General features: G+C 31.1%; 1 protein-coding gene across 4 annotated transcripts in view; it reads right to left on the minus strand.

The window, feature by feature from the left end:
* Positions 1 to 14,494, minus strand: part of NIPBL (NIPBL cohesin loading factor) — a 162,467-nt gene that overhangs the window by 44,174 nt on the left and 103,799 nt on the right. For all 4 annotated transcript variants that reach the window (XM_016142466.2, XM_036225488.1, XM_036225486.1 and 1 more), the window contains 12 exons: positions 13,206 to 13,403; positions 12,877 to 12,948; positions 12,692 to 12,781; positions 10,517 to 10,620; positions 7,941 to 8,027; positions 6,747 to 6,978; positions 5,851 to 6,002; positions 5,228 to 5,308; positions 4,652 to 4,752; positions 3,149 to 3,287; positions 1,520 to 1,602; positions 810 to 942 (listed from right to left, as the gene is read on the minus strand). In XM_016142466.2, coding sequence (XP_015997952.1) covers positions 810 to 942; positions 1,520 to 1,602; positions 3,149 to 3,287; positions 4,652 to 4,752; positions 5,228 to 5,308; positions 5,851 to 6,002; positions 6,747 to 6,978; positions 7,941 to 8,027; positions 10,517 to 10,620; positions 12,692 to 12,781; positions 12,877 to 12,948; positions 13,206 to 13,403 — 1,472 coding nt within the window. The remainder of the gene's footprint in view (positions 1 to 809; positions 943 to 1,519; positions 1,603 to 3,148; positions 3,288 to 4,651; positions 4,753 to 5,227; positions 5,309 to 5,850; positions 6,003 to 6,746; positions 6,979 to 7,940; positions 8,028 to 10,516; positions 10,621 to 12,691; positions 12,782 to 12,876; positions 12,949 to 13,205; positions 13,404 to 14,494) is intronic.

Raw genomic sequence — 14,494 nt, forward strand, 5'->3', positions numbered from 1 at the left:
GCTTTTAATAGCAATTATCATATAAATTCCAAATCTATGTTCTATTATCTGACATATAAACTTTTTTCCTTGTGATATTGTTTCATAAAGTATACTGCCTTTTGAGTTTCTGAAACCTGAACATTTTCATTTCAAAAAGAAATTACAGATTAAACCTAAGAACGCACTTTCTTTAAATATAGGCCCAAATGTTTATTTAAAAAAAAGGGGGGGGGGAAGATAGTAATGAGTAATAATTTCTTAGGCTGGAATTTTGATGCCTGTGAAACATTATCTTGGTTATAGAACAGTATGAATATATTTTCCAGTTCACAGAAAGTTCCCAACAGCTTTGTAACAATTTGTATTACACAAGACCAAAAGTAATTTAAAAAACAGAAAACACGATATTCCTTTACACATTTCTCTACTGTACTACATGAAGACTAAAAAGTGTCATATTTTCAGAAATACTCTTAAAGATGACAAAGAGTTCACATTAACTAGTATCATGCTTTGAAATGAATCACCTACGATAACTTATGAATCAGTATTGAGAAGCTTTTAAGTAACAATGTAAGACTTCCAAACCAAAAACTGTTTTTAAAGCAGTTATCTTATGTAATGAAACAAAGCACCAAAAGTCACAACAGTTCAGTTTCCTACAAGGTACTGACAATATTGCGTACAATTATGCACATGCAAAAACAGAGATGCAATGGTCATATTTCCTTACACATTTTTAAAGAATTCATCATCTGTGAATCAGAGTACATCCTCATTATGTTGTCTTCTAGTAATCTAATAATCTTTAAATGCTATACTCTTACCAACAGTCTCCCTAACAAACTAAGGAGTAGTTCAGCAGCTGGCCATTCAGGCTTATTGACTGTTGAAAGAAGGTCTTGAACGAAATTTTCAAATAATGGTCTGTAATCTTCTTCACCTTGTTTACTACCACATCTGTTTAAAGATAAATGAACAAGCTGTGAATTTAGGTGACAGGCCCACCAATATGACTGAAATTTTGCTATGTTTTCCCTTTTCTATATCTAAAAACAAGATATTAAGAGAGTACATGAAATAAAATATGGTTTAACTAAATTATTTCTCAAAATTAATTTTTCTCCTCCTATAAGGAATCCCTTTATTGACTAATATTAACACTATTTTCTGGGAAGTATAACACATTTTTAAAAATGACCACTGTTTTTCTACAAGATTACCGTAAATTTTTATGAAGGTTTAGTAATTTCTTTCCACACTTTCCTATTCAATTAGAATGCCCCAAATTTACTTAAGAAAAATTATAGAATTTCAATCCAGTACTTTAACTTTTGGAGTCCAACATATAAATATAAGCAAGTTCACAAAATTTTAGATTTTTAATATCCCAATTATCTTATTTTAAATCAGGAAATCAAGGACCAAGGAGACAAATTCTAGGTTCACATTACAGTAGGAAATTGAATTAATCTTTTATGTAAACTATTCTCTATACTGGGGAAAATAAAAACCAGATTATGTTAACTAAACTCACTTTTTAAGGAAGATGGAAAGGAAGTTTTGGGCTGTTCGCATGGCTGTTTCATAAGAGTTGGTAATGACAACATCTTGGTCAACCTAGATTGAGAAAAATAAATTTATAAATATATAATAAATAACCAGCAAACAAAATAAGCTGTTAATGCTATGTTATTAATGAATAGGGACAATACATTTAAATATTAAAATGCTTTATTCATATATATATGTACATATATATAGAAAAAAGGTACAATGAGCATACTAAACATTTCAATACTTTATAAAAACAACTAAATAAAATATTGACAGGTCATATTATTAAAATACGTAACAGTGACAAATGTGGTTAACAAATGCAATAACAATGGTTGCTTATCATGATCTAGGTGAGAACAAGAAATTGATTGAAAATTCAAAAACAATTTAAAAAAGAAATACCATAAGCTCAAAGTTTGTAAAATATTGGAATATAATACAAAAGAAAATTCAGCTGCTCTGTCATTATCAATTTAAAGGCTAGAATACACAATCAATTGAAAGTTGTAGAAACCCAAAAGGTGAACATATGAAAAATCTCACTAGTAACCAGGAAAATGAAAAATAAAATATGGCACCATTTAACACTGACCAGACTAAGTAAAATAAGAAAGTAGAATGTAAATTAGAATACCACTTTGTTAAGCAAACTGACAAGTTCCAGTAAACTTGTATGTGCACTATGATTTAATATTCTACTTCTAAGTATATCTAGAGAAACTCTGGCTTTAAGTTATGATGTAGTTACATAATGTGTTTAATCTGAGTCAAAAAGAATCTAGTATTTAGTTATATCTACAATGTTGAGTGAAAAAATTAGCTATAAATATGTCACTATCATTTATGTAAATTAAAAAAACAATTCTGTATCAAAATTATGCACATAAATAAATAAATGGAAGGAATAAACCATCTCATGATACTGGTTACCAATGGTAAGGAAGTGAAGAGTGGAGAGAGAACAATGGGATTTGAGATGGGAAGAAACGATAGGGACCTCAACTTTTTTGATACACATTTTCTTTTTACTTAATTAATTATATATTTATTATTATATGCACATATATCTGGATATAACACAATAAAAAAATAAAATTATCCCTGTTTCTTTTGAAATTTGTTAAAGTAATACTATGAAACTTGAAAAAATTATAAGCTTTGGTAGGTAAGAGCCACAAAACCAAAAGCAAATCTTAGCTATGAGTTACTCAACAATGAGAGCACAAACTCATTTTCTGCACGAATTAACTATTATAATTATGTTGCGCATTAATGTAGACATTGCATATTGTAATTATGATATTCAATTTCACATTCAATATCGCACTCCAGTCTTACAACTTGGTATATTAGGCTTGCTAGGTACTATCACCCCCATTTCATAGCTGAAGGAACAAACTCAGATAATGCTTTGTATATTATCACTGACTAGGAGATACAACAGTCAGAACCGGAACATGAGTCTAAAACCTAGTCGAATGCTAAAAGAATCCTAAAGCCCAGTCATAAAACCCTAAATAAGAACTTCAGATTCATAAGAATGGAGAATATATGTGCTTCTTCCTATAAAAGTACAAAGTTATAAAACTTAGAAAATATTTCTTACTTTTTTATTTGAGTCCTCTTCTGAATTAGAGTCCTTCTCTGATGATGGTAAGTGTACTACACACTGAATTAATTGTAAAACCAGTGCGGTAACCATCTGAATATACATAGGCTCTCCATCCATATCGCTACTGTTTAACCTTTAATGAAAAAGAAAATATTTAAATCATATGGAGTATGAAGAGAATTTCATATTTCATGTCATCATCTGTAAGCTTCAGAATGCTTATTTTACCAACATTTCTAGGTGTTATGTTTAAAGCCTATAATAGTATCATTTCTACTTTAATAAGTTGGAAAAAATATCAACTAAATCTCTATGCATACTTTAATAATTAAAAGTCAAAGGAAAATACAATATTTAATACAAATTTCTATACTCTATATGCATTGCAGATAAAAAATTTATAGCGCAAAATTAAAATATTTCTCAAAATGATTTTTTAAATGGGAAGACTTCAAGATTTCCAAGCATTCTGGTGTTCGTTTTCTTATTAAAATCCGCTACAGAGTCAGCTTGTGATCATCTATGCTATAAAATGAGGTCAATGGGATAGAGTATGAAAAATCAAATTCTAAATCTTTTGTTCTAAGGATATTATAAAAACATAGAAATTCTTTTATATGCTGATAGCTTTTCTTCGCTTAACAGACAATAGATGTTTATCAATATACAATTAATTAGTCCAAAAAAATTCAGAATAATTTTTTAACAGAAGACATCTTGAAAGCAATCTAACTCTGTATACCAGATCAACACATTTGAATTCTCAGGAATATTATAACAATAGTTATGAGAATGATGATGATTACCTATGACAACAAAGACAAAAATGCTGATCACAGCAGTGGAAAATATTCTTTAGTATCTCTGTGCTTAGAAATTTAAGAGCATTTAATCTTCATGTCTGTTCTCTGTACTGCTGTTAATCTTTCAGCTCTCTTTTAAAAACAGTATTTCATAACTTCCTACTGTTAAAGCATTAAGTGCAAATTCCTTAGTATGGCTTATAAAATTCTTGAATTGCCTCTTGACTCTTTTGAGCCAATTTCCTATTGCCCTTTTCACAGATCAGTGGTTCTTAACCAGGGATGATTTTGCTCCTCAAGAGACATTTGTCAGTGTCTGGAGAAAATTTTGCTTATCGCTCATTGGCGGGGGGGGGGGAGGGGGGTGTTGGTTACTTTTGATATCCAGTAAGCAAGATCGGGGATGTTGTTTAGCATCTTACAGTTGTACAGGACAGCCCTGCACAACAAAGTATTATTTGGCCCAAAATGTTAATAACACTGAGACTGAAAAACTTTGCCACAGACCTTTTACACTTGAGAATCACTGAACTTCTTTAAGACTCCCAAATGTGCATTATTTCACATATCTAAGCTATTCTTCATGCTATTTTGACTAAATCGCCTCTTTTGATTATTAAATAAAAGTTAGACAGAAATGATGAATAAATACATAATGGAATTCTTCATTATACTTAGCCTTTGCTATAATTACCTGAAGTTCCTTAAACTCCTCTTGCTGGTTGGTAATCTTGCAAGTGAAGTAAAAATTTCTTCCAAAATTAACTGCCTATGTTTTTCATATCTTGAGAATACCTGTTTAGTAATAAGATTCCAAATTATGTTTGTTATAATTATTTGAAAACAAACCAAAAACCAATACTATAACGTGATAAAAAACATCATCTGCCACTTAGAAGGAAAATGTTTTCGACATCTCCAATAGCAATGACTGAGATAATTTACTCAACTTTTCAATCACTAATTGTAACAGTCTTGTAGAAGTTAGAATATACCAATTTCGCTTAGAGGCATAGCTATATCTTGGGGATGAAAAGTGAGACAACATTCAAATTATTTTAGACAATTCTGATTTTACTGTTAATATAGAATTACTAACAGAAATATTTTAAAGTATTTAGAAGTGCTTAAAATTTAAGGTGCACTAAAATAGTCCTTATGTTAAAATGAATCTATGGAAAACTCAAATCTAAATTAACTTTTGCAGGTTTGGATTAAACAATATTATTTTCCTGGGAGGATAACTAAAAATATGAACTATTATACTTACTGCAGTGACTAACTTAATGGCACACAATTGTAGTTCACTGACATTTTCCACAAAAAATGGTGTTATTCCCATTGATGATACCTGCACACATACACAAAAAGAGTAATTAGTACGCATTGCTAGATGATTTCAGTAACATTCTACCTTACTAAATTCTAAAACATTCTCAAATTTACTGGAAAACAAAGAGGGCATTTACTTATTCTTTCATCATTTCTTTCTCTGCTCCATTTCATCTTCGAGTACATACCTTCCTTCATAGCTGCCACTCCTCTAATCTCCACCTTTTGGGTTGATTAATGTCATAGGAATATAAATAAAATAACATTTCTGCCATTCTGGATGAAAATATCCTGACATATTATAAAGGAAATGATAATTTATCTTTCAAAGAATCTAGTGTTTAGAATTTATAGTGCATTTATTCACCTTTGTCTTATATACAAAATGTTTCTTTTTAAAATTTCCCTGGAATTAATTTCTTCGATTTAGATATACTGAGTGGAAAAAAATTAACATTGCCAGTATTACTATCGAATGAGCAAATTTATATTAAACTCAATCAGACCTATTCTTAAATCATTTGGTCTGCAAATATACAAAAGGTTTAAAAAAAAACCTACCTGAAGAATTGTTGTGTCTGTAAGAAGTTGTATCTCTAACAATTCTGATAAGCTGCTAACAATGTCACAAACTTTATTATAAAGCATTACTATTACTCTCTGCTTATGAGTAGAACATTTTGCTCGTTTTGCCTTGGAACTTAATAAGCCTCCTAAATGAAAAACATTAAAAACAAGAAACATACAAACTTTTAATCATTTTTAATAAATAGCAAAAAACTGCTTTTTTGAATTAATATACTTTTTTCCCTACATAAAAATACAAACTGGCAAATAAAGCTGCTTATTAATTAAGAGAGAAAATTACTCTAGGTATATTTAGTTAGAAAGTAAACATTCATAACAGATAACGTATGGCACATTTCAGTGGCTATTAAATTCTTGTACTTAAAATATTACTTCACCTTTATTTCTATTTTTTTTCCGTTAGAGCAGGACAGTAAGATTATTTATTTGCAATTATTACACAATAAATAACTAAATGTAGATTATTCATGAATCAAGTTTGTCCTCTCTTTTACTATACATGTTAAATATTTCACTCATTTATAAAGGTTGGAAACAGAAGTATCAATCCATTTTGTAGATAATAATTAATATTTTGGGTAAAATTAAGAAGTGATAAATGGAACCAAAAGCCAGTAATATCTGAGATTTTCTCTGACCAGCAGAAATTATTATATGTAAATAGGCGCTAAAGAAATAACAAGTACTGGATTAACTAAAAGCTCTATATTTTAGTCAAATCAAAGCTGGTGTTTATTACAATCTATGTAATCTAATAATTCTGATGCCATTTTAAGTCATTGCATTATGATACATCCAACACAGTAATATAACAGGTAATTTTGATGATATACTTAAAAACTATCAATATAATAAAAGGGCAAACTAACCTCCATGAGGATCTAATCTGTAAACAGGATCATACTGAGGATAAAGTGTATTCTGCAAATGAAATTTAGTGTACTGTATAACTCTTTCGATTACATCCTCAATATATACAGCTTTTGGCATGTTAGGGGATGTCATAATGTTGATAGTTGTAAGACAGGCATCTGCTGATTTTGTAACTCTCTCCATAATAAGATCTCTCCATAACCTTTCTTCTTCTTCGGTATCATTATTCTATAAAAGATCTCATTGTTAATGAAATGGAAACAAACACATTTATAGGTTAAAATATATAAAAAATTATGATGTATTTGATTTTCACGGGTGCAAAACATGGTAAGGGTTTTGATGTGCAAACATTCTTTAAAAAACATTAGGAATGAGGTACAGATACTGCTTGCTATTCCTTTAAGATACCTGTTTCAATCCTTTCGAATATAATATACCCTTTCCTCATGTCACCACTAGATGACAGTCCAGTTATAGTTACTGATACCTTTATCTTCTGTGTACTTTATCTAAAAACAATAAATATACACATACAAATACTTTTGTGTTTGGGATATAAACATTATGATAGTCAAAAAACTTTATAAATTCTTCTTGCTATTGTGAGAACAAAGAGAAAATTAACGACAAAAGGTAATAGAGCCTTATTTAAAAGTAGTAAAATGTTTACTGACGCAATCATTCCTGATAGGTGTTTTTCAACAACACTATAGTTTTGAACTTGAGATTAAAAAGCAGTGATTACTATGTGGACTACTGAAAACATAATTTATTTTCTAAAATGGGTAATTCAAAAACTAAAGACTGCATTTTAATTTACAAGAATCTATAGTTCTGTCTAGAAAGCTAGATGATTCGATCTCAATGAAATTATTGTCATTCCAGAAATCTTAGCACTATTTAATGTGTTGCAGATAGTCTTAATATTTGACACAAATGATGAACCTTCTTAACAAAGTCTTTCAAAAAGCAATTTTAATATGAAAAAGCTACTGTATCATTTTTTTTAGTAGGTGTATAAGCAGTAAAATGAAATAAAGCATTAGTGATTTAGAAAGCCCCTCTCTGCTTTATATATAATATACTTTATTTGTTCCTTTTCCCAATGTATGAGCTTTGAATAGCATAGCTGTGAAAGCATATAGGCTGCTGATGTGTAATATTAACAATATGGACCTTACACTTACATGATTTAACAAAGTGGAAAGCTTTGACCCATCTTGAATATTCTTCTCCAAGATATTTAAGACCTTCACAGTTTTCTCAGTAGAAAGCTAAAATTGTAACATAAATTCTTGTATTAATTACTGTAAAAGTAATAAATTATTCAAGAAACATTCTGTATAATTATCCCCTTTAGGCTATGGAATATATAACATTACCACCCTCTTGAAGAACAGAAAAAGAAAACTTTCCCACTTGGGTCCTCTACTTAAATTCTGAATTATGTAGAGAATTAATTACTTGTTTCTGAAAGTCAGAAGAGCAAATACAGAATGGGCATGTTTCACATATGTATGTTTGTAACTCAACTCTTACCATATAGTTAGTCAAGCCTAAATTTGCTCAAATGCCTGGTCCCTTGCTTTTGTGGCAGTGTCATTGAATATATGTATAAAACACATACCACATCTCCCCACCCTCACCACCCGACACAATTTCATTTGTTGATTTGATTATAACACAGCTTCCATACGGTGGATGTCTTAAAATCCAAGGTAGTTATTTTTAATAACAGAAGCATAAAACTATAAATAGTAAGAGCTACAAATGTTTAACATTGCTTTACTTAGTAGAAATCTTCCTTATTCGTTTTAGTATCTATTTCACTTCTTACAAAGACTGCTTTCTCTACTTAAAAAACTATTTAGAGGTTCTGCCAGGAGGCACCTGTTGTACTCATACTCTCTTGATTGAATAAGTCTCCTCTTAAGACTTCTAGTAGAATTGAGACTCTCAACAAAATCAGCCAGAGGAGTCAAAAGGAAGGACCAATAGAGTAACTCACATTAAGTACATTTTATTACTTATCCAGGAGTACAGAAACAACTTCCCCCAAATACTGCTTTAGATATTTTTACAATAGATTAAACAACTGAGACTTTTGGCGAACTTTCCATGCTTTGAAAATACTTAGCAAGTTAGCTTTTGAAATAGAATAATATTAGCTACATGTAACTGTGGAACTTACACTGCCGCATTCCTATACACAAAATAAATCAACACACCTTCATTGCACATAGTAGTATCAACGTAAAACAAGAGCACATTAATTCTTGTGTGATATGTCTCTCTGGCTTTAAATATCAAACTCATGGGAACTCTTGTGTACCGTAGGTGGGAATATAAATTAGTGCAGCCACTATGGAAAACAAAATGGAGGTTCTTCGAAATAGAAAAGATAGAACTGCTATATGATCTAGCAATTTCTCTTCTGAATATATATCTGAAGGAAATAAAATATTAATTTGAAAAGATATGTGTACACTCATGTTCGCTGTCGCATTATTTACAGTAGCTGAGACTGTATTTTCAATTAGATCTTGGGAATGCAAAAATACGGTTTTTGATCCAAGGATGTGAAACCTGCAGATACTAAGGGCTGACTATTCACCAAAAAAAAAAAAAAAAAAAAAAAATCCATGTGTAAGTGGACCTGCGTATTTCAAAGCTATACTGTTCAAGGGTTAACTTTATATTTCAAAGTTGCTATGAAAGTATAACTTAAAAGTTACTATTACCAGAAAAAAAATTATAACCATGTATGGTGATGAATGTTAACTAGATTTATGCTGTGATCATTTTGCAATATAGAATCATGTTGTGCACCTGAAACTAATAAAATGTTATGTCAATTTTAGCTCAATAAAAACATCAAAATTTATCACACCTATTACTTGGAACATAGGTAATATATAAATAAAAAATGAATAATTGACTGTATTTTAATTTTGTAATGACATCAAACTATTTTCCAGTCTACTTTAAAATTATGACATTGAAAAACTAAGTAAGTTTAAATTATTTAGAATAAACTTTACAGGTAAACAATTTTTAATTAATTCTTTTACTATTCGTGAAGAATCATCATTTTTACATTACATACTAGGAAATTTAAGACTTAGAGTAGATACTTGTGTGCAACAGGGAGCTGGTTAGAAAAGGAGGAGAGAAGATTCGTCTGGAAACTGTTTGCATAGTAATCATGCAATAGTTTAGGGGGTGAATGGTAGTTCATAAAGATTATAGGAAGTAATCCCTTGATGCTGTCACTATTGTGTAAAGTTATTATCAATGAAAAAACATTCTGCTATCCCATTAGTGCAATGAGACTATTTAGGAACAGAGCTCATAAGATAGACAACTCACAAAAGTTAATATAAAGCCTACAGCAATGAGCCTATGTACTTAATGTGTTGAAATCGGAGCTTTACTCTTTCATTACTATAAATAACAAAGCAAATGTCAAAGAAAAATTTACTGTATTTCTGCATTTAAATAATCTAAATATTTAAGGCAATGAAAAAATTAAAAATTCAGGCCAATGCCTCTTTCAATGCAGTATGACTTTTAGAATAATTTACAGAACATTTAATTCAAGGCTTTCTTTTTTAAAAAATAATTCAGTTAGATTCTTAGAAGCAACCATGAATTTTCTGTGCATTACTATTAACTTTATGTAAACTTTGTAATTTACCTTAAACATCTTAATTTCAAACATTAGCTATTAAGTAAGTTCATAAGTTTTACTTTAATGAGATACCTTGTCCATTATACCCATTGCTTTAATTTTAGCAGATTCACTGCCAAGTTCATTAAGCTGATGTTTTCCTAAGAGCAGTTCCTGAGGAATTTCATCATCATCACCTGAAAAACCAAACCAAACAAAACCAGTTTTGGTAAAAAAAAAAAAAAAAGCTCAAAATAGTAAGCTTAACTTTTTAATAAAATTTACGGACACACAAGCACATAAACAAACTAAACACACAACCACCTAAGAGGTCTCTGTAAACTTCAAGCAAACCCTGCTGACTAAGATGAGAAGAGGAGACAGATTATCTTTACTACTATTTCAGATAACTGTTGAGCCTTCTCAACCAAGCTCTCTGCCCCAGGAAGCTGACCTGAATGGTCTACATTAACAGTCCCCCCACGCCCTCTGGCTTCTGTTTGGGTTCAAGCCAGTGGGTTGCCCTGTCAGAAGATCAAAGAGAAAGAAAGTAAGGTCAGGGTATTTCCCTGACTCCTTCCTTGCAAGGTCTCCTCAGGCTGCCTATGCCCTCTGACCAAAAGGTTACAGCTTTTTTCAAGGCAGCTCATTCTACAACCTTTCTTTTCCTGCTGAGTTAAGTTCTGGTAAGTTCTCTTTACCCATGCTCCCTTGGGTATATAGATGGTAACAGATCCATGCCTGTTAACCCTGGGTTCTGGCACTATTCTGCCTCCACTTTTGAAATTGATCTCTTTGTAAATAACTCCTCCTCAAATTATCCTAATTTGAGTGTGCCATCTGTCTTCTTATTGAGATCTTAAATGACAATTTCTCAGCACAGAATTGGAAAGTTTTACAAATGATAAAACTGATACTCTAAATAATGGGGAAACACATTAATGATACTTAGGCAAGAAACTCACAAAAGAAGCACTTTCAAAATATACCTTTTAAGGCATTTTGAAATAGATATATCAAGATTATTGTATGCCATACGGCTTTTGTATAATTAGGCATTAGTGTTTGTACAAGCTGAAGGTGGTATAAAACCGTTGAGAGTAGCTCTAAATGCTGTTTTTATAAACCTAATATATACATAACACACACACACACAATCTTTACATAGTATTGTAAAAGTAATATGAATATCACATTAATTCTATTGTATTATAATTAGTTTACTATTTTATTTTTTCATATTAGATTATGTATTACAGTAGGTCCTTGAATAACTCTGTTTTATTTGACATCACTTTGTTACGTTGATGAGGATTAAAAAAGGACTCCTAGCCGGGTCCACCATCTGTGTAGAGTTTGCATGTGCTTCCTCTATCTGTGTGGGGTTTCTCTGGGTACAACGGATTCCTCTCACATCCCAAAGATGAGCATGCTAGGTGAACTGGCGTGGCATGTCCCAGTCCAAGTGAGTGTATGTCTCTGAGTATGCCCTGCGATGGAAGGGCGTCAGGTCTAGGATTGGTTCTACCTTGAATCCTGCGCTGCTGGGATAGGCTATGGCCACCTACAACTTCAAAATGGAATAATTATCTTACTTGTTTTTTTTAAAATCTTTCTTAAATGTATGTATAGCTCACATTTATTTCAATGTTTAATATTAGAAGAGTTTTGGGTTTTTAGAAATTTGGTAATGTTTTTATGACCAGAAATATGCCATAGGATTTTAGTTTCTCTCAATTAGCCTATGATAAAATTGGTTTCATTATATGTTGTTTCGCTTGAAGTCACGGTTTCCAAGAATCTATCAAGGACATTAAGTAAGGACTTACTGTAGTTAAAGCCAGAGACTGGGGTATTTATCTTTGTCTCTCTAGCACTTAAAGTACTACTGAAAAACAGTAAGCATTCAACAAATACTGGCTATTAGAACCAATGAATAAATGGATGGATGGGTTTCTATTTCGCATATTAGTTCCTATTGTTCATATTAGTACCCTCCTTAACGAGGGCCTACTTGTTTCATCTACAGAAAGACTTTCGTAATTACTTTAACTTGGATTCTTAAGACATTATTAATACTTATCCAATTTAATACTTGATTTTTATACTAAAGTTTTCAGTTTCTTGGTAACATAGACTAGACTCGACTCTACACTAGATTTTAAATTTTCTTGACCATGCTTTTGTATCCACTAAACAATCAGGTAAATATGTTTTAAATTGATTGTATATTTAGAGGTAAATAAATATATTTTAAAATGATTTTACCAAATGCAGTAAAATCCATATCTTCTAAATTATCCAAAATATTCTCTATTGAGGCTGTGAATCTCTTAAAAGTTGAAGAATCCATCATTTCTGCAAGAGAGGGAGGAAAAAAGCTTATTACTGTCCACATTCCAAATAGAAAAGGGAAGTTGAAGAATATGACTAAAGACAAATTAAAATGTTACCTTCGGGTGTTAGTTTTGGTTCATAAGCTTTCCTCTTCTTTTGCTTTTCTTTTTTCTTCATTTTTCTAGCAACTAAAATTAACAAAAAGAAATACTGAAATGCAGGAATGACAATTTAAAATATTTCTATTTTTGTTTCTAGTTTCTTCCTGAACATTAATTAAATACTTAAAACAATAATCACTGCCAATTCAAACTAAATATATACTTTTGCCTGATTAAAAATTATGAGCTAATTAACTCATAAAACTATATCAAATATTCTTCAAAGTTAAAGGCCTAAATTTAAACTGGCTTATGTAAAAAATCTGTTGACACTGATGAATTACCCTCACTAAGGCTGGGAGGAGGAGAATAATCTTCCATGTCAGAATCTGATGGACTTCGGTTTCGATAACGACCACCACCCGAACTCCTTCTTCCTTCATGAGAGTGGCCACTTCTCCTATGATCCCCAGAGCTTCTTCTGTCACGCTCTTCATATTCCCAAGCTTTATCATCATCTTTTTTATGTCGTTTCCTAGAGGCTAGAAGCAAATCCCCATGACAAATAATTTACCTCATTTAAAAAGACTATTGTAACTTGTACTTTACAAATGAACCACATGGAGAAAAAAATCTACATTGTATAGGACTAGGAAATTCTGAGTCACTATGTTTAACTAGAAATATAAATTATGGTATAAGAATGGTTACCACTTACTTTAGCATTACCTATCTAGATTTAAAGGGTTTTTTCGATATGAACTCAGTTTGCTAGTAAATATAGATATAAATGTTACGGGAATTAAACCACAGTGCATATTTCAAAAAGATATTCAGTGCCAGTAAAGATAGTATCTAAACTTTAGGATTAACTAAGGCATGTAAAACAATCTGTATCTAGATCTGGATGAAAAACAGAAACATCTTAAAGCATTTGGATTATTGATGGGGAACAGAGTTGGGAGAAAAAGTAAACCTTTGAGACATTGTTACAAGACAGAATATGGGTAACTATGAATAGCATTAATTAACAGCCAAGTCAAGCCCGCACTTCAGTTATAAATTTAACACTCTGATAACCTAACATCTCAAGCCTATAGAAATAGAATAAACCTATATAGTCGTAAATACTCATACACTGAATTCAATTCTTCAACAACATGCTTGCTTACACCCAAGAAGAAAAGCTTTTAAGCTTATACATGCTATATAAGCATATTTATGTATGTTACCTTGAATCTTTTCCCCATCCTTCCAGAGGTCTAATTATTCTGCTATAATTACCAGTACTGACAGAAGCCTTTAGGCAGAACTGGCAAACAGATCTCATCTGACATACCAGCTCTGATCAAATGGTAATAGCTGCCTATAGCATTATGTTGAGAGTAATTCTGAACCCTGAGACAAAGTATCATATTTTGGCAAAAAAGACTGATTAGAAATATCTGTCCATTGAGGGCTGGGAGAGCAGTACAAGTGACCAATAATTATCATACTCGCTCTAGGGTATAGCACCACCAAGTTAAAACTAAATTAGAGAACTGATGTATCCTACATCTTGGGATCATACACTCGTTGTAGTGACCACATATTGCTGACAATGAATATTTTCTAGTCTGTTGATCTAAATTTG

The sequence above is a fragment of the Rousettus aegyptiacus genome, unplaced genomic scaffold (assembly GCF_014176215.1).
Source record: "Rousettus aegyptiacus isolate mRouAeg1 unplaced genomic scaffold, mRouAeg1.p scaffold_m13_p_8, whole genome shotgun sequence".
Lineage (NCBI taxonomy): Eukaryota > Metazoa > Chordata > Mammalia > Chiroptera > Pteropodidae > Rousettus > Rousettus aegyptiacus.